At 52.9% G+C, this 25,980-nt stretch overlaps 1 protein-coding gene across 1 annotated transcript in view; it reads right to left on the reverse strand.

Annotated features, from left to right (window-relative positions):
* Positions 1–350: 350 nt before the first annotated feature.
* The window catches only part of POLE (DNA polymerase epsilon, catalytic subunit), a 31,686-nt gene continuing 6,056 nt past the window's right edge, over positions 351–25,980 (reverse strand). Inside the window, 43 exon segments of the mRNA XM_032706162.1 lie at positions 351–727; positions 956–1,045; positions 1,172–1,297; positions 1,569–1,769; positions 1,948–2,141; positions 2,249–2,380; positions 2,469–2,664; positions 2,776–2,908; positions 3,404–3,529; positions 3,799–3,972; positions 4,347–4,357; positions 4,359–4,408; positions 4,411–4,551; positions 5,140–5,284; positions 5,286–5,361; positions 5,509–5,732; positions 6,115–6,291; positions 7,309–7,411; positions 7,491–7,525; positions 7,527–7,649; positions 9,270–9,282; positions 9,607–9,655; positions 9,658–9,702; positions 9,705–9,733; positions 10,068–10,210; positions 11,372–11,581; positions 11,898–12,116; positions 12,204–12,326; positions 12,402–12,482; positions 12,680–12,782; positions 13,042–13,256; positions 15,528–15,723; positions 18,054–18,211; positions 18,683–18,827; positions 19,494–19,586; positions 19,965–20,113; positions 20,901–21,046; positions 21,636–21,782; positions 21,883–21,985; positions 22,791–22,919; positions 23,627–23,734; positions 24,457–24,669; positions 25,441–25,554. Coding sequence (XP_032562053.1) covers positions 614–727; positions 956–1,045; positions 1,172–1,297; positions 1,569–1,769; positions 1,948–2,141; positions 2,249–2,380; positions 2,469–2,664; positions 2,776–2,908; positions 3,404–3,529; positions 3,799–3,972; positions 4,347–4,357; positions 4,359–4,408; positions 4,411–4,551; positions 5,140–5,284; positions 5,286–5,361; positions 5,509–5,732; positions 6,115–6,291; positions 7,309–7,411; positions 7,491–7,525; positions 7,527–7,649; positions 9,270–9,282; positions 9,607–9,655; positions 9,658–9,702; positions 9,705–9,733; positions 10,068–10,210; positions 11,372–11,581; positions 11,898–12,116; positions 12,204–12,326; positions 12,402–12,482; positions 12,680–12,782; positions 13,042–13,256; positions 15,528–15,723; positions 18,054–18,211; positions 18,683–18,827; positions 19,494–19,586; positions 19,965–20,113; positions 20,901–21,046; positions 21,636–21,782; positions 21,883–21,985; positions 22,791–22,919; positions 23,627–23,734; positions 24,457–24,669; positions 25,441–25,554 — 5,502 coding nt within the window. The 3' untranslated portion in view covers positions 351–613.

Below are 25,980 nucleotides of genomic sequence, written 5' to 3' on the forward strand. Positions count from 1 at the left end.
CTGCAGCCCTTGGGCTTCTTCCCCCAAAGGGCAGGAGCAGGAGACAGAGCCTGGCTGAAGGCAGTAACCAGAATGCAGGATACATCAGACACACACTCGCTGGCAGGGAGCCACTGTCACATTAGGGTCCAGTGCTGCAGCCCCCTCCCCTGCAGCTGGAGGGGGACCACAGGGGGCATGGCCAGGCTGCAGCCCCCCTGCCCCCAAGCAGGCAGGGAGGGATCAGACAGCAACAGGTCCCTGGTCCGTCCTGCCCAGGAAGGACACAGCTTGTCCCCCCTCAGCTGCAGGCTTCATCCAGGGGTGAGCCACAGCCCCTGCTTCCCTGTCCCCCAAAAACTACACCTGCCTTCTACAACCCATTTATTTACAGAAACGCAACAGTAAAACCACACCTGGGGGCCAGCACAGAAGTGGGGAGCCCAGCTTCAGCCCCTGGAGACTCCCAGGCCCCACCAGGCAGCTGGGGGCAGGACAGCCCAGCCCCAGGCACAGCTCTGCTTCCCCTTCCTTGCTGCAGGAGGGGTGCGCAGCATCTCCATGGCCAAGGGGGTCCAGGACTGCTCTCCATGGATGACAGAGCATAGAGTAGGCAGGAGGAGCAGCCCAGCCCTCACTGCTGGAGGTGGGGGGTGGTGTGCAGCAGCCATTCAATGGTTTCCAGCAGGTAGGCCATGCCGTAGTGCCGGGCGATGTTCTGGAAGACGCTGATGTGGTCAGTGAAGGTCTGGCGAGAAGGAAGCAGGGAGGGAAGGAGACTGCCCAGCACCCCAGGCAGTGGGGGGCTCTAAGGGAGTGGCTGGGCAGGGCTGGTAGGGCAGAGGGCAGCTCAGCAGATGCCAGGGGACATGCAGTTTAGAGCAGCGTCAGCAGGAGGCACAGGGCACTGTAGGGCTCCTTGCTGTCCCTTGCGAAGCTGCTGGCCTAGGGCTGGGCTGGGCAGGTGCTGAAGTACCTGAGAGGAGATGGTGAGGGTGAAGTCTCCAGCGCAGCTGCAGTACACGGGCATGTGCATCTCCTTCACACCATGACACTTCTTGCAAATCTGCAGGCCAAAGAGGTTCAGGTGGGCCAGGAGATGAGGCCAAGCCCCTCTGCCAGGGGCAGAGTGAATGTGTCTGGCTTCAGACAGTCACAGGAATGGGTGGAGGGGGGAAATTTGTGCACTTACCAGGTCCTGCAGCACAAAGGCCATCAGCTTCTTCTGCAGGGCTTCCACCAGCGCCATCTCAATGGCATTGGTGTCATACTGCACCCGGCAGTTGGGGCAGACCCATCCGGGAAGCACTGACCCATCCTAGGGGCAAAGAGAGGGAGGTGAGCACCACGAGTCCAATGCACTGGGATGGTGGAACTGGTTTCTGAAGAGGAACAGAGCATGAGCCAAAGCCCAGGGATGCTCAGACCCATAACACACAGGTAGGAAAGATGAACAGAAAATTTGCTTTAGGTGAGGGTGATCACGAGCAGCAAGCAGAGCTGCAAAGCAAAAAGGTTCAGAGATAAAATGAGTAAAGTGATGGACTGCTCTACTGGGGCCTCTGGTGTCCCTAGGAAAGAGGCTGCACCTGGGAGAGGGCAGGGTCTTTGCACAGGTCCAGGTCCCTGCAGAAGTTGCAGTTCCTGCAGATGACCTCAGGAAGCACATAGGAGCGGCATGGGTCCTGAAACTGGGCTGCTTCCGAGAACTCGCCCACCTCGATGAGGCGCAGCAGGTCCCGGTGCAGTTTGTTCACCTGGTTGGTTATGTTGACATCGAGGGAGAGGACCTGCAAGGATAAGAGCCAGGTGAGCCTACCAGCAGAGTGTCCTTAGCAGGACAGCTCGTATCCTTATGACCTAATATGGATGCAGAGCATGGCAAAGTGATTGTAGATCCCTCCTGGCAGAAAGCTGCAGCCCCGGACCCCAAACTTTCAGCCAAGTGGCCTAGCCCAGCCTGCTGACCTTGCAAACATATTTGATGAACTCCAGGGCTGGGTTGTTGAGTGGCAGGTAGGAGCCAGGCAGGACAGGAAACATGTCTGAGGGCTCTGTAGCATTGCGGGAACCAGCCATCTTCTTCTGGATCTTCTGGGTGATGGTGAAGAAGCTCTGGGTGAGCTCATTGGCCACATAATCCTGTGAGAAGGTGATCATGCCTAGAGGGATGAAGCACAGAGCGCTTGAGCTGATTGGTGGCACATGGGGACAACGAGGTGGGTTGCTCTTTGCCTGCAGCAGGGCTGTCCTGGGGCTCAGCACTCACCAGGCATGGCCCCCAGCTCCCCCAGACCCTCCTGGGACATCTGGCTGGTGCTCCTCCTCTTGATGGGGGTGCTCCCGGGAGTGTTACGTCGCAACTCCTCCTTCATGCTGTGGTACACGGCCACAATGTAGGCTGGGGAGACATGGACAAGGCTCCAGCTCCTGCCTGGAGCTGGCACTGAGGGGGCAAAATGACCTCATCCCCTCTCATGACCAATCACCTGACACAATCATCAAGAAGTAGCTCTGGCAGGAGGCAGCCTGGGGCAGGAACTGCGCGATGTTCCAGTTGTTCTCCAGGAGCTCCTCCACATCTGGCTCCCCTTCCTCCTCTTCCCCTTCCTCTTCTTCCCTTGCCACCTCCTCCTCCTCTTCCTCACTGTCCTCTTCTAATGCTTGCCTCTTGCTTGTGTTCTTCTGGAGGAGCCAGTGATGCTGCAGTGTTTTCTCATGTCCAGCCAACACCTCCCCACTCCACTCAACCCCAGGACCCTGCTCCCAGAGGACTGGGTGCTTCCCATCTCTTACCTCCCCGTAGTGGATGCGAGAATCCACTTTTCCCTTGATACCTCCATAATTTGCTGGGTCCATCCAGAGAAGAAACTCCCAGCAGCGGGAGAATGATATAGTCAGAGAATGGAAGATCTCCTTGGAGTGGATGCTAGAGGGAAGAGACTGCAGTCAGTCCTTGTGTTGGCGTCATCCCTTCTCTATGGGACACCGTGGGGAGGTGGTGCTGGCCAGGAGAGAGGGGTGTCCCCTTTCCCATCCTATCACTGTCAGAGATCCTAGGGAAAGTCATGCCCAAGGACACCTCGCTCCTTATTCCTATGTCGAGGTGCCTGTACCACAGCTGGTATGCTGAGAAGCAGCCAAGGGACGAGTTATGGGGTATTTCAGATTCTCCTGAACGTCTCTTCTGGATTGAATCCTACAAGAATACTGCCTATAGAGGACAGATCTCTACTCCAGGTGTGACAGTAAGAAAATTGGGAAGCCTTGTCCCTTCAGTAGCTCCGCAAAAAAAAAGTAATAACTTGAGTTCTGAGGCCCATCAGAACGCAAAAAAAAAAAAAAAAAATCGGCATTCTCCTTCCTAGCCTGAGCCCTGCCCCAGCCCTACCACCTGGGAGTCACATCTCCAGGTGCACCCCACCTGTTGATGATGTACTCCATGTAGCTGATGGCATCCTCGATGCGCCGCTTCTTGGTGCACAGGATGATGCGGTTGAAGTTGGCGTAGACCACGGAGGAGCCCAGGCGCTTGAACTCAGCCACCAGCCTGTAGCAGGGCACAGAGCGGGGTCAGTGGGCAGGAAAGCAATGTCCAAGGCGCAGATGCAACCCATGGAAGACGTGCTGATCCATCAGTCAGGAGTCAACATGCAACAACAACCCTCAAGGGAGATCACCCAAAGAGGATGAGAGGTCCACTGCACTCTACTGCCCACCTCTTTTGGAGGATCACTGTGGGCACCAGCATCCTGGTCACTAACGTCACATTTGTCCCTTCCCCATCCGTCAGCCTGGCACACTCCAGGCCTCACTTACTGCAGGAAAAGCTTCTTCATCATGTTGTGGAGTGTGCGGTGAAGCGCTGGGTCATAGAGCAGGGAGGAAGGAGAGCGGAGCCAGCGGTAAAAGTGAATGACCTGGTTGTCTGCATAGACGTTGTGGTACTGTGTGATCTCCTTCACCCAGCTCACCACCATGCTCTTCAGGATCCTGCCAGCAAGCAGAGAGCAGCATCACCCCACCAGCTACCAGCAACCCCTTCCACCTTCCCAATAGGAACATGTTTTCAGATACACTGGAGGATTCAGAGCAGAAACTCCCTTGTCCAGCCCCTGGCACATGAGCCATAGGGTAAGTATGTGACTCCATAACCTGGTGGAGCACGAAGAAAGGAGAAGAACAGGAAGAGCAAAGTCTTCACCACATCCCTACACCTCTGCTGGCTGATGCCCCAGGCAGCTCTGAGCTCAGGATCTTCCAATGTGTGGGAGAAGACACCTGCTCTGCCCTCGAGACCCGGTCCTGAGGGGACCTGCCAGAATGGAGACCACGTGCTCCACCTCCTGCTGCTCCTTAAGCCATACCTGAAAGTGTTTAGAGCAGAGGGCAGTCTCATCATAGCTGGCTGGAATGTTGGAAGCTTGGTCCCTGTCACCATGTCCTCTAGGGATGCCTGCTGAATCACATCAAAGCTGATGCTCATGCTGGAGCCTCCTTCCATGTCATTCACGTGGTGGGACTGCAACACGGTGTTCACAGCCAGGCTCTGGATATCCAGCTCCAGACACACTAAGAGCAGACACAACTGTCAGCAGGGAAAGGACCAGGGACACCCTCCCTTGCCGCTGCCGGAAGTGCTTTTCACAGGTACAAGGTGTTCTATAGGTGCAGCTGCACTGAGTAGGGAGATGCTTTCATAGGCATGACTGTCTCAAGCAGACTTTGTCTTCCCACAAGATTTGGACCTACTGACCCTCTGGGGACCACCAATTTTCCTGGAAGCTGCAGAAGTGGCATTCAGAAGAACTGAATACACTCAAGCTGCCTCTGCTTAAGAGAGACCTGTCCCAAGGTCACCAGGGATGACCAGGTGAGCTTGGGCTGACATGTTGCAGGTGGTCTGCCAAGTGCTACTGTCACTGCTCATTGATTAAAGAACCCATATTTTGATGCCTGCACATGTTATAGGTGAGCCTCTCCTGTCCCAGGACATGCCTTTAGCATCCACCTTGCCCAGACTGATGTTGAAACCCAAAGTTGCTGGTAACAACTGTCACCACAGAGACTCTTTGGGGACCACATCCACCCCCCTGCAGGACTCACAAAGCAGGATCCAGCTCTGCCCTATTCAGTGCTACAACCCTCTTCCCTCCTTACCTGTGGAGTAGCAGCCAGGGTTGTTGATTTCCACTGAGGCTCTCTCATCAAACTCCATGACAAGGCGGTTGTCATCAGCCTCCTTTCCCCCCAGGTCAGGGCGGGCTGTGGGGGACAGCCACAGCAGGTGGTTGTGATGACGGAGGGTGGCGTGAGAAGAACAGGTCAGAGCCAAAAGTGGAGATGTCATCAGGGAGGTTCCCAATGGGGATGTGGTAGTACCTGGGGCACAGAGAGGTAAGTGGTCATCGGGGTGAGCATGGCTGCAAGGAAAACAAGGACCATGCCTGTCCCCTTAAGGGATGAAGCAGCTCCTGTGGTCCCACTGAGGGCACGGCAGCCTCAGGGGAACATGGCCACCAATGGCACCTGCTCATCTCAAAAGCCTGGGAGAGGCAAGTGTCCAGGTTGAGATAGTGACGAATCATGCGGCGGGCGGCATGGCGCTGCCAGTCCAGGACTGAGTAGCTGACATCATCCACCAGCTGGATGGGGACCAAGGGGAACTCCTCGATGATGGGAATCCCACTTGCCAGTTGTTTCAGGTCACCGCTGGACTGCACAGCCACCAGCGTGGGGCCTCGGCGCTCATCCTGCACCAAGGAGAAAGGGATATGTCCTGGTGTGCCTCTAACCTGCTCAGCAGGAAGCTGGCAGTGTTGGGTGCCCTGTCCCCCACGGCAGGTCCTCACAGTGGGGAGCAAACCTCAGCGTTCCTGAAGTGCCCACTCACCTCCATGCCACCAACTCTCCAGCTGAGCACAGAGATGGAGAGAGATCCTGAGGTGGCCTGCTGCTGGTACTGCCCCAGGTAAGATCCCCAAGTAAAACACAGCACCCACTTTGACCCTTGACCTTTGGCTCAGAAGTTATGTACAGGTGCTGTTGGAACTCATGCACCAGTGCCTTCCACAGCACCCTCCCCTTAGTCCCCCCCATGGTCCCACGAAAACCTTCCTCCCACCTTCATCTCACCTTGTAGCCCAGCAGCAGCCGCTGGACTCCTCTGTAGATGGCCTTGGGGTCGGTCTCAGCACGCACCTCAAAGGTGTGCTTGTCTGGGGGCAGCAGCTCCTCGCCCACCTTTTCCAGCAGAGCTGCACGCTCCGCTGAGAACAGGGTGGTGAGATTTGGCATCTGGTTGCTGCGTACCTGGGTGCAAGGGTGTCTGGGTCAGAACAGGGGGAGAGGACACCCCAGGATGCGCGGGTGCCAGGGGCGATGCATGGAGAAACCCTCCCGTTGCCTGACCCTACCATGGAATGGTTTGGAGTGGAAGGGACTTTAAAAGTCATCTAGTCCAACTCCCTGCCATGGGCAGGGACACCATATAAACACAGAATTGTTCGGGTTGGAAAAGACCTTTAAGATCAAGTCCAGCTGCTCACCCAGCACTGCCAAAGTCACCACTAACTCATGTCCCCAAGTGCCACATCTACATGGCTTTTAAATCCCTCCAGGGATGGTGATTCCACCACTGCCTGGGCAGCCTGTTCCAGGGTTTGACAACTCCTTCCATGAAGTTTTTCCTAACATGCAACCTAAATGTCCCCTGGCACAACTTGGGGTCAATTAGACCAGGTTTGCTCCAAGCCCTGTCCAACCTGGCCTTCAACACTTCCAGGAATGGGCAGTCACAGCTGCTCTGGGAAACCTGTACCAGGGCCTTAGCACCCTCACAGGGAAGAATTTCTTCCCAATATCCCATCTAACCTGTCCTCTTTCTCTGTAAAGCCATTCCCTCTTGTCCTATCACTTCCATCCCTTGTCCAAAGTCACTCTCTAGCTCTCTTGGAGCCCCTTTAGGCACTGGAAGGGGCTCTCAGGTCTCCCTGGAGCCTTCTCTTTCCAGGTGAACACCTCCAGCTCTCCCAGCCTGGCTTCAGAGCAGAGGTGCTCCAGCCTTGGAAGCATCTCTGTGTCCTCCTCTGGACTCGCTCCAGCAGCTCCACGTCCTTCCTATGCTGGGCCCCCAGGGCTGGAGGCAGCTCTGCAGGGGTGTCTCACTAGAGGGGGCAGAGGGGCAGAATCCCCTCTCCCCTGCTGCCCATGCTGTGGGATCAGCCCAGGGCATGGGGGGTTTCTGGGCTGACAGTGCACACAGCCAGGGCATGTCCAGCCTCTCACCCACCAGCACCCCAGATCCCCACCCTTCACAGCGCCCCTTACCTTGTCCAGCACAAAGACGGAAGCTTTGCGCTGTGAGGGGATGAAGAGGCCCAGGAGTGCCTTGCTGCCCTGGGAGCTGTGGTACAGGTAGATGTGGCGAATGCTTCCTAGGGACACAGAGCACTAGTGGTACCCATGGGTGTGAGATCTTGGATGCCCCAGAAGCCCCACTCTCAGGATGCCTCACTGGCTCTAGGTAAGTGAACTGGGCCAGCGAGCGCAATCTCCAGGTGCTCGATGTCGAAAGTTTCAGCTTCTCGCCCTGCCAGGTGCTGGATGAGCTGCCTGCTGACCATGCACACACAGCCCAGGTGGGACAGGGCACGGAAGAGCAGTGGCACCTGGAATGATGGGGAGAGATGTGATGGAACAACGCTCTGTTACTAAGCTCCTCTTGGGGGTTGCAAACCTAGAACAACCCAGTTTAAAAACCACAAGTATGACCATACCGTAAGTTGGTATTATCACCTTTGAGGTACAGAACAGGATATCTCAAAATCCACGTGGTTCCTATCTAGCCCACATTCCACCATCAAGATACTTTGGAGGACACGTGGAGCAATATTTGGGCAATCTTGCAGCTTTGTAACTTGTGGCTTGGCAGTCTAAGGCAGAGGCTCCAGATAACTGGCATAGTGGGAGGTCCATCACAGATCCACCCTGTTTTTTAACCCTGTAGCTGTCAACTCCACCTCTGCAGGAGGACTACTCCTGAACAGCTTGCTGAGGGACCTCTTCCCAAACAATGAGAACCAATAAATAAACATTCTTGCCTGACTGCTCTTCCCTTATGCCAGTTTTAGTTGTACAGATCCCTAGTACATCCCATTTCACATCTCTTCAGCATGCTGAAGCATTCCCATCTAAGCCCCATCCCTGCGGGGAAACTGTACCCTCCCTCGCATCCCCCTAGGTCACTCCTGCTACATTTGTAGGATCAGGCTCAGAATTGCATTGCAGCTTAAAGATCAAGACAGATCACTCCTTGCTTGCCCAGGTCTTTGTCCAGCTGGGTTATGTGTGTCTCCGAGGATGGAAGTTTCACAACCCTCTGGGCAACCTGCTTGACCACCTTTACAAGAGAAGTGTTTCATATATTTACACAGAATTTCCCATGTTTCAGGTTGTGCCTAGTGCCCTCCTGTTCTCTCCTGGCAGCAGAGCAGAGCTTGGCTCCTCTCCTCCCCTATTCCTGTCGAGCAGGTCCCCTTGAGCCTCTCCTCCTTCTGGTTGCACAGTCCAGCTCACTCAGCCTCCCCTCACAGGACAGATGCTGCTACCCCATGATCATCTAATTTCCTTAATATTTTAAAACTTCCCACGCCCCTTGTTTTACTTAAGCCTCTCATTTTAGTTTCCCCTTAGTTTCTTGATTTTTCCTCTTCCCACTTATTAAACACCACGGGAGCGGAGAGGACTCGGTTTGCTAGAGGAAGGTCTACAGATATGATGAATTTGGGTACATGCTACTCACTTTGGGCAGAGTAATCTGAAGTAATTTTGGGTGCTGCTTACTAAACATCAGTAAGGTTTAGTAGGCACCATTTTCAATTGCTGATGGCATATATGGTTCAACCGTTCTCATCACGACAGGATTTCACAGGCTCCATGTAATCATTAAGAGTTGTGCCTTGCCTTGTGGGAGCTTTTGTCCAAATTCTCCAAAAGCAGAAATTTCAGGTGACTAAAAATGGTTCTTTCAACCATGCCCCACTGGAATAGGTTATACCAGTAACATCAGTAGCTGAAGTATCCTAACTCTGTGATGTTCCTTTTGCCCTTGCAGCCTTCTGCAGAAAGCATTTAATAGCCAGTGGCACCTCTGCTCACACCAAGCTCGTCCTACTCAGGCAAAGACTTTCGATCCATAATAATCCTATGGTGCATTTTAGTATCAAATTCACCTGCCTTTATGCTTTCTTAACTCCACTCAGTGTAGCCTCCACAACAGTGTGGCCTACTCTTTTCTCCCAGCTTTACACCAAATACCCCTTCGCTTTCCGGTTTCAAAGCAAGCTGGTTTTCTGGATTAGTTTAGAGGAAGATCGCCATTTCCTGCTTATTAGATACCTTCTCTCTCCTAAGTTTCTTAACTCCAATAAACTGAAGCCCCTTTCCCTGACACACTGTAACTCACATCTGATACTCTGTCCATATAAGATATCTATATCCCCCCCCCCGGTTCTCTACTGTCCAGGGTCTTGGATTTTGATGTCTTGCCACGGCACGCCACCTAATGAGCTACTGCTCAGCAATCCTTAAAAAACGAGCACCTGGAGGAGTTACCTGTGTCTCTACACTCCCTCGATGTCCGGAGCAGAGAGGTCTGCATTAATTTCATTGATTGCTCTTGGTACATGTCTTCGGGGACAGAGTACTCGTACAGGTTGTAACCAAGTTTGAGCGGGGCAGGATCCTGTTCACCCGCCAAGGAAAGGGACAAGATTATTGGGACCATCCCACCATGTTGGCACCGCTGCCAGGAGCTAGGCTCTGAGCTTGTCTCCTGGTGCTCCTCTCTCCTAAGGAAATCAGTGAGTTATGTTCAACGCACATTACAAATTCCTGTAACACAGAACCTGCTTTCCAGGCAGGCTGGGATTAGCAGAAGGACTAGGGCCTGGATGGGGGATATTCATGGAATGGGACAGTGAGGTGTTGCAAGGCAGATGTTTGTAATACCTCCTTGCAGGGGAGGTGAAGTGTCTCATCTCAACACAAGTGGCTGCTTCCCCTTCCAAAAGGGACAGGTCCTCACCTTCCTGTAGGCTGTCCCCTCCTCTGGCTTTGGGACGCGCTGGTTGACATAGAAGACACGGGGGATGCTCAGCTTGATGCAGTGCAGGTCACTCCCTATCACTGCCCACAGCCGGAACAGCCCAGGCTGGCTGGTCTCGGCGATCTGCAGGACACAGGGGACGAGGTCAGCGTTAGCAGGAGATCCAACATGCCATCAGTGCTTACATCTATGCTGTGGAGCACTCTGAGGATCTATGTGTCCAGTTGGTGGCCAAAAAGAGAGTGAGGGTCTTAAAGAGAGTCATCGCTCTCAGTTCTGGAGTCCCTGTGTCCTATTACTGTCCCAGGGTACCACGAAGAAAACTGCCTCAGGCAGGCCAACAAACTCCAGGGGATGATGTCACCCAGTTTACTCTGATGTGCTGGACCTGCAGCTCTGAGGCCTTTCTGGAGGATGAAGTGGGTGACAGGGGCTGGGCTTAGGTGGCCATGCATAACAAAGGTTTGTGAAAACACCTGGGTGGCACTACCCCACCTCTTCGTTTGTACACTGTATGCTTTCAGGTACCACTGGAATCCTGTGCCCAGTGCTGGACTCCTCAGCACCGGACATGGACGTACTAAATAGAGTCCAGTGAAGGGCTACAAGGATGAAGAAGGGCCTGGAGCATCTTTCACATGAGAAAAGGCTCGGAGAGCTGGGACTGTCCATCCCTGAGTAGAAGAAGCTCAGTGGGATCTCATCCACTTGTATACCTAACCTCTCTAGGACAGAGCCTGGCTCTTCCCAATAGTATCCAATGGCAGAACCAGATACCGTGGGCACAGACTGTAATGCAGGAGGGTCCCTCTACACATCAGAAACACTTTCTCCCTGTGAGAGTGACCAAGCCCTGGCCCAGGATGCCCAGGGAAGATATGCATTCTCCATCCTTAGAGATATTCCTGGACATGGTCCTGGGCCCCTGGCTCTAGGCAGCCCTGGCTGAGCAGAGAATTGGACCAGAGGGACCCAGAGCTGCCTCTGGCCTCAGATATTTCTGTGGTTCTGTGACTGCCCAGTGCTGTCCATGAGCCGAACTGGAGCTGCCCCACTGGCAGATCTACACACACATCCCAGATTCACCAAGAATGACCTTGTGGGTGCCTGTTTCCATCCAGATGTGCATGAGCCTGAGGGTCTGCAGCCCCACCTGAACTCCACAGGGCTAACACCTGCATGGCGTTGGGGTCAGGGTTCCTGAACTTCACTGTTTGACCACAGAGAGTGTAAATGTGAGGGTTGTACGCTGGGCTGCTCTGTGGCAGGTTCCTTCCTTGGTACCTGCACGACCTGCCACGGCAAGTCCAGGATGCTGCGTGCTGTCCGGCGCAAGTAGCTGCTCAGCCCCTTGGAGGAGGCATCGCGGACCACTCCTCCACCTGCCCCCACCCCGCCGTCCTCCAGCCGCCGTCTCTTCCGCCGCTCCCGCCGCTGCCGAGCCTGCAGCTCCCACTTCTTCTGGTGGAAGCGCAGCCAGACCAGCCGCTCTTCCTGAGTGGGTTGACAGCATGTATGAAACAGCACAGGTTTCCCAGCCCCCCACCGCCACGCCATACAGCCCAGCCCTCCAGCCCCCAACCCCACACTACATTCCTGCCCCAGCTGCAAAGCCACCCCCCCTTTTTCTCAACCAGTGGTTGTATTTCTGTCTCCTGGTTATATTTCTCTTTGTATCCCTGAGCCATGTATGTGCAGAGGGTTTAGGGAGACCCACAGCTTGCTCCTGGCAGCATCCAAGCTGCCTTGATGGACAAGCGCAGTTGCGAGGCATCCCCTGCATGATCTGCTATAAATCTGCTTCACCTACCTTGGTGGTGCCCAGGGGTGGAGGTGGGCCCAAGATCTCCCGCCAGGACTGGGACAGCTCCAGGTCCTGGGACAGCTGTTGGCTTTCCTCTGCAGCAGGGATGCGCTTCCGCTTATTTGCAATAGGAACCAGTGGCTGAGGGATCTTGACAGCCCCAAAGTCCTCTATGTCACCAACTTGTGAGCTGGTCATCCCCTCCACAGGCTGGTTGGCGAGGACCTGAGGGAGCAAGGACAGCGGGAGGATGGGGGCTGCAGGAGAAGAGCCCCATCAGCGCAACCAGTACCTTCCCCTCACCCTCTTTACCTGTCTCTTGCCTTCCAAAATGAAGAGCTCGTTGATTTTTTTCTGTTTGTACACGTCATTCTTCTCCAGAAGTTTCTTGTGGAGCCAGTCTGGGTGCCGGACCCGTGGCACTGGGTTCTTTACCTGGAGAGTGGCTCCATATCAGACCGAGTCTCTTGCCCAAAGCCCTCCTCTGCCCACTCCCCCACTGCCTCATACCTGCTGCAGGGCTGCAGGAATGGTGATGATTTTCTGGATTGTGCTGCCCAGTCTTTCAATGTAGTAGTCCCAGTCCAGGATCTAGGAAGAGGGCAAAGCTTGGGCAGTGAAGAAAGCCAAGCAGAAGTGCCGCCAGATGTAGGACCAAACAACCTTGTAGGACCCCCCACCCCAGCACCCTGCTTTGTGAGCGCAAGAAGCCACTGCCCAGGTGGTACCTCTGAAGGGACAAGCCCCTATCCCGTATCCCAGGCCATCTGTAGGGACACCTCACTCACCGCACGGATGTTGAAGTCCTGCAGTGAGGGGCTCTTCAGCCATTTTCGGAGGTAGTGTTTGCGCACACTGGGCTCGGCTTGGAAGATGGCAAGGGGGATGGCTCTGGGGAAGGCAGGGAAACAATGTCCTAGCACTCCACAGTCCTCTCTCCCAGCCTGTGGAGACCCTCCAGGCTTTTTCTCCCATCCCCGAGAGGCCACTGGGCTGTATGATGTTACCCGTCACCCTGCTCGTGGTCTGGGCCAGATTCAGATGACCACCTGACTACAACATACCAGCTCCCTCCCTTCCTGATACCTGCCTGTCCCCTCTCGATTGCTCCCACGCTTCCAGAAGCCCTGGTCTCTCCAGGTGGGGTTACCTCTCGGTGACGGGAGAACCCTCTGGTTTCTTAGAAATGATGAAGCGACAGCTCAGCCCTGCGTCTTTCACCATCTGGTCCCCCAAAAACTCTGCCAGGCGCTTGGCAGTGCTGATGGAGGTGGACTTCTGCTCCCCATAGTCCTCCAGCTTGCGTGACATGGAGCGGTTCTCCGAGATGAGCTCGAATAGCTCTGAATCGGGCATGTTGGCAGCCTGAAAGGGAGGGAAAAACCCAAAGTCAGCAAAAACCTAACGATCAAACCTTGCTGCTGTCAGGAAGAGGAAGCACCTACACCCAGTTGGTGTGTCTCTTTACATGGAGCCTGAGAACTGCTTCCTGTAGCAGCTGCAAGAAGGATCTATAGAAAAGAGGGAGCGTGGGTTTGAGGCCGGCACCAGTTTGTGCCACGCTGGGCTGTGACAACACAGTTTTGTGTTGTGCACGCAAAGATGTGCTCACCAAGAACTTGTTGTACAACACCATCACAAAATGAAGGAGTGTAGAGGACCAGACCTAAGCCTTTTTTGTCTTAAAACATTCAAAGTATTGCTACAGGAAAGGTGTGCTTGGAGGAGTGAGTCAGTGTGTTCTGAGCCAACTTATTGGATTGTATGGAATAACATATACAATACTTAGAAGATTCTCAGTGGGCTAGAGCATGGTGCCAGTAACACCAAGGTCACAGGTTCAATCCCTGAACGGGCCATTCACTTAAGGGTTGGACTTGATGATCCCTGTGGGTCCCTTCCAACTCAGAATCAACCGTGAATGTCCAGTTCCACCTTGAGATTCATGCTCAATTTCCCCATCCAACTCACTTCCAGAAGGAGGGCTCAAAGGGTTAGCTGTGCATGCATGAACAAAACAGCGCAAAAAGTCTGGTTTACATAAGAGGCATGCACCAGGTTAACTACAGAAGAGAGCAGGTTGGGTCCCCCCTTTCTCTTCTTTTTTTTCCTCTTCTCTTTCTCCTCTCTTTCACTTTCTTTATCTCATTGTTTGCCCCAGCTCCAGACCATCCACATGCCAGGATGAACACAGGATCTAAGGACTAGTGATATTCTTTGTTTTCTTCCCTTGCTTTGCCTGAGCAAAGCACAGCTATCATATTCTACTCTGTAATGAACTCTCTTGTGGTAGCGGGGAGCTTGTGTAATGGTGTGTTGTGGCTTTTTAGCCAGTACCTTGAATATTGGTGTATTGCGGCTTGTGAGCCAGTGCCTTTTGCAGGAGTTTGAGGTGGGAGTTGAGAACTTCAAATTGAAGTGTTCCATACAAAATTAAGGGCTCATTTGCCTCCACTCTTGTGGAAGTCTATGGTAAGAATTGGCTTGTTAGCCACTACCTTTTGAATCTAAGCAGTGTGCTGGTTGCTGGAGTTATGGCAATTGTACAATAAAAACATGAATTTCCTGACCCGTGTCCAGTTTCCTTATTCAGCCTGATGAGAATTTATAATGAACTTCATGTAGCTGACCGGTGGGTCGTGACAAGGACCCAGCCATGCACTCTGTCCCTCTCACCCTCTGGTTTCATAGAATCACAGAATAATTCAGGTTGAAAAGTCCTCCAAGTCCAACCATTCCCCAAGTGCCACATCCATACAGCTTTTAAATTCTTCTAGGGATGGTGACTCCCCTACTGCCCATGGAACCTGTGCCAGGGCTGGAAAATCCTGTTGGGGATGAAATTTTCCCTATTATTCAACTTATACTTCCCTGGTACAACTTGAGGCCATCCTCTCATCCTTCCCCTTGTTCCCTGGGAGCAGAGCCCGATCCCCACCTGGCTCCACTGTCCTGTCAGGGAGTTGTAGAGAGCAAGAAGGTCCTCCCTGAATCTCCTTTTCTCCAGGCTGAGCCTCCCTAGCTGCTCCTCATCAGACTTGTGCTCCAGTCCCTTCCCCAGCTCCCTTGCCCATCTCTGGGCACGCTCCAGCCCCTTAATGTCTTGTTGTGAGGGGCCCAAAACTGACCCCCAGACTGGAGGTGCCTCAGGAGCACCCAGCGCAGGGGAGGAGCACTGCCCTGGTCCTGCTGCCATACCATGGCTGGTACAGCCTAGCAGTCATTGGTCTCTTGCTCATCTGGGCAAACCTGGGCTCACGTTCAGCTGCTGTTGACCAGCAACCCCAGGGCCTTTCCCGATGGGCACCTTTCCAGCCCCTCTGCCCCCAACCACGGGGTTATTGTGACCCAAATGCAGGACCTGGCACTTGGTCTTGTTTGAAACTTACACCACTGGCCTCGGCCCATGGATCCAGCCTGTCCAGATCCCTCTGCAGAGCCTCCTGCTCTCCATCAGATCAACACTCCTGCCCAGCTCAGTGTCATCTATGAACTGACTGAGCAAAGCTGTGAAAGAGGCACAAGGGACCACCAACGCCGTGCAAGCAAAGTCCACCCTCCCCACAGTGCTTAGCCAGCCCGGACACTCCTTTCCAGGCTCCACCTTGGAGCACAGACATGCTGAGCTGTGCCTACCTTGCTGTATAGTACATCCAGCCAGTAATCAGCCACCTTGGCCACTGAAGCGTAGACCTCTTCCAACGTGCTGCCTTTCAGAAAGGCTTCGAACACGGATGACTGGAATATCTTCACCAGCTGCAGCTCTCCCCTGCGCTTCACCTCAAACCCCTTCAGCTCAGCCAGGGACCCATCCTCGTTGAACACCGCGTACCTGGGAGAGACAGTGTGAGCAAACCTGGCCTGTACCAAGGGACAAGTGGTGTCCCTCCTGCCAGGGCTCTTCTCCCTATGCCACTGTGCCATTGTAATGGTTTACTTTGGCTGAACACCAGGTATCCACTAGGCCTGCGCCCACGTCCCTGCAGAGAAAGTGGACGGGGGGGAGGGTGAGGAGAGAGGAAAGGGAAAAAAACCTATGAGAAACCGAAACTGTTAAGAAATATTATTTATATTACACGAAGATAGGCATTATAGGCAGTATGTACACAACAAAGAGCTAAAAAAGAAAATACTTCCCGAACAACTGACGCTTTCTTCCCTGAAACTGTCTAGCTCGGCAACCGGAAAAGAAGAGAGCACTGGCTTCCTTTCCGTTTCTATCGGAGTTGCCGTAGCACGGTATGGAATATCTTATTGGCAGAATACACATCAGATGATCTAACCTACTTCTGTTTCCTTCTCATGGAGTTTCACTAACCCACCACAGCCATCATCCAGTGCATTCAGAGGAGACATGGGGGCATCTGGATAGTCTCAAATATCTACAGCTGCTCTAGCAACCACTTCAACTTGGTCTAGAAAAGCACATCCGTTCTTGCCCCAGCTCACCCCCACTGATTCATAGAACCATAGTGAAAGGGAGCTAAAGATCATCCTGTCCCACCTTGGGACAGGCAGGCACACCTTCCACTAGACCAGGTTGCTCCAAGCCCTGTGCAACCTGGTCTTGAACACTTGCAGGGATGGGGTAGCCACAGTTGCTCTGGGAAACCTGTACCAGGGCCTTAGCACCCTCACAGGGAAGAATTTCTTCCCAATATCCCATCTAACCTGTCCTCTTTCTCTGTAAAGCCATTCCCCCTTGTCCTGTCACTCCAGGCCCTTGTCCCAAGTCCCTCTCCAGCTCTTTTGGAGCCCCTTTAGGCACTGGAAGGGGCTCTAAGGTCTCCCTGGAGCCTTCTCCTCTCCAGGCTGAACACCCCCAGCTCTCCCAGCCTGTCTCCAGAACAGAGGGGCTCCAGTCCTTGGAGCATCTCTGTGGCCTCCTCTGGACCTGCTCCAGAAGCCACATGTTTCTTGTGCTGAGGAACCCTGACCTGGATACAGCACTGTGGGTGTGGAGTGATCTTACTCGGTGGAGAATGATCTTAATTGTACACAAGTAGTTGTACACAAGGGTGGGAGGTGAGAGGCCAGGTGGGGAAATTAAGATATTAGGAAGAGGTTTAGAGAGAAGAAGGAAACTCTGTCAACTCCAGTGGCAGCAGAGGGCTTCAGAGGAAACTGGATGTAGCCATGCCACACCTAAGGAACACTCCTCCCTCTTGCTTCTTCTCTTGCATTGTTTTGCCTTTCATAGCCCTGTTCTTATGGGAACCAACAGTGAGGACAGGGAATACTCAAACCTACGTGGCTTGGCCAGCCCTTCTCCTACCTACCCACATTCCCTTTCCTTCCTCTACCTTCAGGCCCTTTTGCATGGAAAGTGACCGGAAATACATGCTATTTCTAACATCTCCAACCTACTGAAAACCAAAGGCCCTGAGAGGAGTCCTACAAGCACAGCCTGCTCAGAGCTGGGCATTACCTCGACTCCTGCAGTGGGGACAGGAGGAAAGCTGAGAGAGGATGATGCGTGCTGGTGCTCATCCTGTGGGGGATTAAGCACAAAGAAGTACGTAATTGTGAGGACAGAGAGTGCTCGGGGCAGTGATAGCATTTTTTGGAGCCAGACCCAGGTCTGTGGGCTGCCCCCTGAAACACTGGATACTACTGCTCTAGCTCAAGTGCCTGGTTAGGAGGTGGCAGAGAAAGCACTGAAGTTTGGGTACAACTATCCTATAATGTGACAGTAATGGCAGGATCCAGTCCCCCTTACAATCAGAGAAGGAAGGGGAAACACCTAGGGAAAGTGTTACTGGAGGTCTGTGAACTCCTGAGAGATAGGAATGCAGGAACTGCTGAGTTTAATCAGATTAGGTTGAATGGAAGCAGTATTAGAAATCCTCAGAAGGAAAGTCAAAGTTGTCCTGCACACCTCAGAGCCAAAGAGGGAGATGTCTGGTCACCAGGCTGGAGAAATGTCATTTTGCTGTTATCTGCTAAAATTTATTGCCATAGCATGGCGCTGGAGGCAAGTGTGCAGCTGTATTCAAAGAGGATTCGATGTAAGGATTTAAAGCCAGTGGAACTTACCATTTAAAGTCAAGTGTGCTGCAGGCTACGGGGGCAAACACCAACGTGCCCATGTGCACAAAGGGAACGAGATCCTCACGCTGTTACTCAGGGAAAGGGATAATACCTGAAGCTTTGAAATCTCACCTTTTCTTCAGCTTCTTGCCCTCCTCTTTGGAAGCTGGCAGGATCATGGCCAAGTACGGACCATCCACTTCAAAAAAGATGCTGTTCTCCGAGCGCGTGACGTAGGTGAGCGAGGCTGGGTCCTGCAGTTCCTGGTACTGGTCATTGGTGAAGCCTTCCTGTGGGTACAGTCCCAGGAGAACAGCTTCACTCCACAGCTGGCTGGTCACACCAGGGGATGCCCCTAGGACACATCCTGCCCAAAGGGATCCCTCTGGGAACAACAGCACAATTTAGGACTCAGAAATCAAAACATCTGTCCTGCCTGTTGAAAAGAAAAATACTTTGGACCCTGAAGCGACATTCTTTTGTCTTACAGATGCTGGAGTGAGCAGAGGATGTGTTTAGACCTTGCTCTGGACTTCCTATCTGCACAGGTGAGCATACACCAAACCTGCCCTCTTACAGACTGCCCCTCTCTGCTGGAGGATGTCGAGCCTCACCCTGTGCTCAGATGCTCTCCAGGGCCATCAGCCCTGACACCTCTTGCTACATGAGGAGTGCGGATGGAAGAGGAGCTCTCCCCACTCATCAGGTCTCCATCTCTTTTCCCAAGCTGCAGAGCTGGCCTGGACTGATGCCAAACTCACCTTCACCAGGATGTTCAGCATGGCTCCCGGGTAAGAGATGGTCACCTTTGGCTTCTTGGCATTGGTTGACTTGATGACAAAGTTCTCTGGAAAGCTGTTGGGGAGGACACACCAAATCCCATCAGTATCCAGTTCCAGAGGTCTCCTAAAGAAGGAATAAAGGCCAATGTCAGGAGAAAAGTGGATGAGAGGTGAGGATCAGCTTTATGTCCCCCACAAAAGCAGCGGCAGCCTGTTGCATCCACTCTGTTCCTTTCTGCAAAGAAAATCCTCAAATACAACAGAATAACCATAGCAGTGTCAGGAATCTGAACGTTCATAGAATCACAGAATCCCAGACTGGTTTGGGTTGGAAAGGACCTCAAAGCTCATCTCGTTCCACCCCTTGCCATGGGCAGGGACACCTTCCACTAGACCAGGGTGCTCCAAGCCCTGTCCAACCTGGCCTTGAACGCTTCCAGGGATGGGGCAGTCACAGCTTCTCTGGGCAACCTGTGTCAGGGCCTCAGCACCCTCACAGGGAAGAATTTCTTCCCAGTATTCCACCTAACCCTTCCCTCTTTCACTGTGAAGCCATTCCCCCTTTGTCTTGTCACTCCAGGCCCTTGTCCCAAGTCCCTCTCCAGCTCTCTTGGAGCCCTTTAGGCACTAGAAGGGGCTCTAAGGCTCCAAGCTCTCTTCTCCAGACTGAACACCCCCATCTTTCTCAGCCTTTCCTCATAGGAAAGGTGCTCCATCCCCCCAAAAGCTTGGGTGCTCCTACATCTGTCCTAGATGCAGATGGACCTTCCCCAGGTCAGCACACACTCACCCAATCTGCTCGATCAGCTCTCTGGCCTGGGTGATGATATTTGCTCCTGTGAAGCAGACGATGCCAGCCATTTCCATGGAGTACCAGCGAGCTCTGTGAGCAGAGGAATCACAGTGAAGAGCATAATAAGCTTCCTCCCAAATCCAGCTATGGAAGGGCAGGAAGATGCCCAGGGGAAGGAGGGCAAGAAACACATCAACACTGGCCCTGGAACATTGTTCTCCTATGAAGTTCTCTACTTATGATGCTCTAGAAAAGCTGGAGACCCACTAACAGACAAGATTCCCATAATTTAATGTCTGGTAAGAGACTCCAGGATGAGGAGTCATGGGTAGAAGCAAGAGGTACAGGCAGCACCCACCCTCATCTTATTGCTTCAGGAGGAGGTGAAGCAAGTGAATACCTCACCAAACAATCCTGGTTTCCAAGGGTCCTCTCTTGAGGACACTGGATTGCCTAGGGGAGACTCACCCTTTCCGCATAACGTATCCATAGAAGGAGTTGAGGATGCACTTGTGGGCCAGCTGCAGGGACTCATAGAGGATCTCCATGTTCTTACAGCGTTTCACTTCAGAGGCATCTCCCATCTCCACTGCTGCTGACAGCTTCTTCTTCCACACCTGCACGGCGACAGGCAGAGCCAGGATGATTTCACGCATCACCACCAGTGGTGGTGATTCCCACTGATTCCCACTCAGTCCCAGTATACCATTGCAACTCTAGAGCAGTATCTTTGCTGAAGATCAGTTGGCATGAGTTAAACATCCCATTTTCTTTTGCAGCACAGGAGGGGTTGTCTGGAGGCACTCTGTCACTCAGTGGAAGGGACCTGTAGCTCCCACCATTCATCAGAACCCAACCAGCATCAGCTGTGCTGCACCACATGTGGGCAGGGAAGAACCCAATACACTGCCTGCAGCAATCCATGACATCTGGCTAACAGCAGAATCACCAGTGCCGAATAAGCCTCTCTGCCAGCCCTGTGATTCATGGCAGAAGAGGAATCTGGGAGGAACTGCAAAGCAACTGGCTCATTAATTAACTCTGCCAGAGGTAGAGTCCCAGGGTCTCCTAAAATGGTTTGGGTTGGAAGGGACCTTAAAGATCATCTCGTTCCAACCCCCTGCCATGGGCAGGGACACCTTCCACTAGACCAGGTTACTCCAAGCCCTGTCCACCCTGGCTTTGAACACTCCCAGGGATGGGACAGCCACAGCTTCTTTCGGCAACCTGTGCCAGGGCCTCCCCACCCTCACAGGGAAAAATTTCTTTCCAACAACTAATCTAACCCTGCCCTCTGCCAGTGGGAAGCCAATGGAGTAATCCTTTGAGGTTTTCAGCAAGACACAAGAGGTTCCTGGCCTTGCCAAGACAAGTTTGACCAGCAGCCGAGCACAAGCTTGGTACCTTGTGCAGCCCCTTGAACTCATAGCGGCGGTCCCGGAACGCTCGCACCGTGTCCACATAGAAAGAGTTCTCTCGCTGGCAGATGGTGGTGACTCGCTCCTCCACCTTGGTGACATGGATCTTCTTGTACGCCTTGCGGCAGTAATCTGGTCAAGGGAGGAGCCAGATGGAGGTTCTCAGGGCTGGCTGCCCTGCTACAGGGATAGGCACAGTAGGGACACGGAGACAGCTAAGCGTCAGGCATTGTTAAACAGGGGACAGTCCTACTGGAAAGGGAGAGGAAGATCCCAGCATGGAGAGAAGCAGCACCTCATTACGGAGATGCAAGGACAAAGGCAGAAACAAACTAATTGTATGGCCCGTTAGCAAACTCAGGCTCTGCCCCCAGCCATCTGGATGGTTCTGCTGGACAGCATCCCTCCAGGTGACGGGATGACATTGACGTTTCCTTTTCGTTAACTGGCTTTAATTAGAAGCCTTACAAAAAATGGAACCCTTCATGTTTCAGCTCAAATCCATGGCTCTCCAGAAACAAAAGGAAACACTGACAGAGGTACCAATGCCTGGCTCCTCTTTGTAAGCACACAGGAGTTTGCTTAAATCCTTGAGAAGTTCTGAGGCCAGTCAGTCTGACCTCACCCCACAGCCCTGGGAGGGGTCACTAATGCTGAATACCACTCACAGTCCAGGTTGCAAGACACTGCCCAGACCACGACCTTGATTGTTTTTTTTTACCTGCCAGGCGCTTTTTCTCATACTTGGCCTGTTCTTCCCGGGAGAGTTCGTGGAAGGCACGGGGTGGTCCATCGGGGGACAGTGGAGGGAACTTCTCTGACTCCAGCTGCTGCTGGATGCGATGGTACTCGCTGCGGCTGGCAGGCACTGCGGAGGAGGGCAGTGATCAGTCCCCAGCGATCAGGGGAGAAGCGAGAATTTGACTCCATCTCTGTGGGCTGGACTGCATGGTCATTCCCGTACTTACTGAACTCTCCTCTCCATTGCCACGTCATCCGGCGCTGGCAGTTGGCACCTGGCTTGTTGAAGTCACAGGCAGCACATGTGGCTTCATCCACCATAGCTGAGGGCTGGACGCAGTAACAGACATACAGGTGTTAGAAGCGATAGGTACCCAAATGACAGTTCGTGCCAGAACAGGTGCTAATGGCAAGAGAGCACAGGTGTGAACAGCAGAGATGGTACTCAGTGAGTTCCCCTTCCTGGAGCCTTTCTGGAATATAAAACCCTCAAAACAACAGCTGTTTTTTGGGGAAGAGTCCTAGCTAAAGCCGTAGCTCAGTCTCTGCAGACCTGGTATCCAGAGAAGGGCAACAGAGCTGGGGAAGGGTCTGGAGCTGAAGTCTGATGAGGAGCAACTGAGGAAGTTGAGGGAAATCAATCTGGAGAAAAGGAGGCTCAGGGGGCACCTTGCTCTCTACAACTCCCTAACAGGAGGGTGCAGCCAGGTGGGGGCTGGCCTCTTCTCCCAGGCAACAAGTGAGGAAAGGGCCTCAAATTGTGCCAGGGGAGGTTTAGGTTGGATATTAGGGAAAATTTCTTCACTGAAAGGGTGGCACAGGCCGCCCAGTGTGATAGTGGAGACATCATCTCTGAAGGGATTTAAAAGCCATATGGATGGGCCACTTGGGTACACGGATTAGTAGTAGTTTTGGCAGTGATAAGGGAATGGTTGGACTCAATGGTGTTAGAGGGTTTTTCCAACCAAAATGATCCTGTGATTCTGTAATTCCATGGCAGCTTGAGTGAATTTCACACACAGTCTTATCTGCTTCCTCTCCCCTGGGCAGAAAGTTCAGCCCTTGCTATTAAGGGGATCAAGAGGGATGATCGAGGTCATCTCAAATTAGGAAATAGAAGGCTGATGTTACCCACCTGCAACCTGTTGGTCAGAATGATGTTGGGGTACATGGCCCCCACATCCAGATGGTATATAAGCGGACACTCAATTCTGTTGGGGACATCCTTCAAGGAATTCAGTTTGACCTTGATTTCATCACAAACCTGTGGCAAGACAAAGGGAAGTGAAACTCAGGCAGGAAGGAGTTACTAAGTCAAATACTTGTTGAATTTGATCCTTTACTTCTTCACAGGAATACCTGCCACAGATTCTGGGAATGGATCTAAAGGACCAAAGGAGAGATCAGGGAATCCTTGACCACCAGTGCTTTAGGTTTTGGTTTGGACCTCAAAGGTGAGCTTTTCCGTAGGGATACAAGGCAGGGAGCAGCTGCTTCCTAATGCAACTCGATCAAGGACTTTTTCAGTGCAAATAGGTTAATGGAGACAACAGCAAAGATCAGAAGTCCTCAGTCTGGTGCTGTCCTCCAAGAAACTTCAGACTTGGATTTGGAGAGGGGTGACCTGCACTTTGTAGCTGATAAAAAGTGGGGAACAAGAGGAACATGAGTATTTGATATCTGAGAGGTCTGCCTTCTCTCTAAATCCCTAATCCCTTTCCAGCTTTCTCAGAGCTTTGCTCCTGGTTGAACCTGCAAACAGGAAAGCGGGAACTGCATCCCTCAGATGGCACAGAGATCCTGATCCCCAGGCTGGTCTCCAGTGTCCAGGCAAGGGGATCCTCATGGATTCAGTCTATAGATGAACTTCTTGGTCTCTCCATGTAGAGCACAAATGGAACCAAAACAAGCACTTTACACCTGCAGCTCCAGCCCTTCCCACCCAGCTCAGCTGTGCTGCAGGTGCTGTACCTCCTGGAAGTTGGTAACCTGATCCAAGGGCAGACCCTCCTCCTCCTCAATGGCATGCCGCAGCGTCTTCTCCACATGCTGCACCAGGAAGTCGAAGGCAGCAGGATTCTGCAGGGATGTGGGGATGGCAGTGAGGCTGTGGGCAGCTGTCCCTGGCTGCAGACTGGCAGCTCCCGCCCTGTACCCCTGTCCCGCCCTGGCTTGGGGAGCTACAAGCTATAAGGGATATACTGAGGCATGGGGGGAGGTAATGAAGGTAGCAACCTGATCCAGAAACAGGTAAAAGACCCTCAGGAAGGGTTCAGAAGAAGCTTTGTTTAGGAGGGAGAAGGACAGAGGGAGGACAGAACCCCAAGGGACAGAGGCATAACTTCCAAGAACCACTGGTTCAAAAACAAACCTAAAACCCCACCTCACCACCCTACCTTGCTGTCAACAAGCTCTGGCTTGCTTCCAGTATGTGACACATGTGACACCTGCTTTCCCAGTGAAGCACAGATGGCCACTCGAAGGCCTCCCCCTACCCATTCCCAGCCCAGCTTCATGTGCCCAGGATCTCCTGGAAGTTGTCAAGCATTGGAACAGGCTGTCCAGGCTACTGGTGAAATCACCATCCCTGGAAGTGGATGGTTCAGTGGTGGCCTTGGCTGTGTTGAGTTAATGCTCAGACTTGATGATGTTAGAGGGCTTTTCCAACCCTACTGATTCTGTCATTCTAGGTGCTGCCCAAGCCCAGCAGGGACACACTGGAGATGCCAACACTAGTGGACAGGTTATCACTCCCAACCATGCTGCTCCACAAGGACAGGGGCCGGCTGCTGGCCCCTTACCATTTTGAAGCGGCAGGGAATGTCACTGCGGAAGACCCCAGATTCCAGTGCTTCCACGTGGCCTCCCACGTAGGTCTCAGAGTCCAGCACATGCCCATCTTCTGTAAGTCTGTTGAATTCCTGCTCCTGCTTGTTGGGGAAGATGATGTTGGCATGATAGGCCTGAACCATCAATAGTGCCTCGCACAGCGTCCCCGATCCTTTTCTTAACACCTGCAGAAGAAACCCCAAGAAAACCCAAGCCAGTTTTAAACTCAAAAAAAGTAGATTTAGATATTAGGAAGAAATTCTTGTCTGTGCAGGTGGTGAGGCAGTGGCACAGGTTGCCCAGAGAAGCTATGGCTGCCCCATCCCTGAAAGTGTCCAAGGCCAGGTTGGATGCGGCTTGGAGCAACCTGGTCTAGTGGAAGATGTCCCTGCCCGTGACAGGGGGTGCATGAGATGAGCTTTAAGGTCCCTTCCAAATCAAACCAGTCTGTGATTGAGCAGAAGTACTGTCCCAGTGCTGGTGGGACCGGACTGGCCTTACAGCCACATAGTGAGCCAGACAGCTTCAGCTGGTGATACATGTGCAACACCTCTCCACCGGCAAGCAGCTTTGTCAGCTCAACCAAGTGGGAACGGACAGACATTTTCTACATGCTTAGCAGTGATGGCTTCCCAGCCATCCTCCCTACATCTGATAACAGCCATCAGGAGACCCAGCTTTGCATGGCCATGACTGCAAGTGAACTTGGCATCATCAGCCACACTTCCTTCTGCTCCAGCCCTGCACTACCAACCTTGGGTGTCATCTTCTCATAGACACCTCTCTCCAAACATCCCAGGAGATGTGGGAGAAAGGAGTAGCCTCTAAATCCACCCTCCCTTCCTCCCTGCCACAGGTGCAGAGGGTGCAGTGGGAATCAGATCTGTGGCCAGAGCAACCCTGCAGCATGGGAGACGTAGCTGGCAAAGAAATCATCATTTTGGGAAAGCGCTCACCTCATCAGGCTCCATGGGAATGATGGTGCATAAGGCGAAAATGAACGGATGTACATACTTCATATACATGTAGTAGGTAGCAACGGCATCAGACACTGAGTATGTGGCCAGGGTCTGTTGGGGAAGGAGAGAGGCAAATTAATCCCAATCCCATGACAGAGCAGCTCAGTGACAATGATCTTTCATTGCTTCCTGCTGGACATGCTTGTATCAGCAGCAAGAAGGGAAAGGTGTATTTCTCCATAACCTAGGTTACAAAGAACGTTACTTCCAAAGCCACCTTGCTCTAGCTCTCATCACACAGCAACATGTCATCTTTGACTGGGAAGAAACAGGAAGGATGAGCTGAAGACACAGAATCCACCCCGTTTGGAACTCAGGAAGCTGCTCTAGGGCTCAGCAGAACCCCTGCCCATAACAGCTGGAGCACTAACCCTCTCCTGTCCCTTCATCAGCTCTTAATAGTGCTTCTGATTTCAGTGGTGCCTGTCACCTCACACTGATGTACATAAATACAGAGAATGCATAGTACAACGTCAG

This window comes from Chiroxiphia lanceolata, chromosome 18, assembly GCF_009829145.1.
Source record: "Chiroxiphia lanceolata isolate bChiLan1 chromosome 18, bChiLan1.pri, whole genome shotgun sequence".
NCBI lineage: Eukaryota > Metazoa > Chordata > Aves > Passeriformes > Pipridae > Chiroxiphia > Chiroxiphia lanceolata.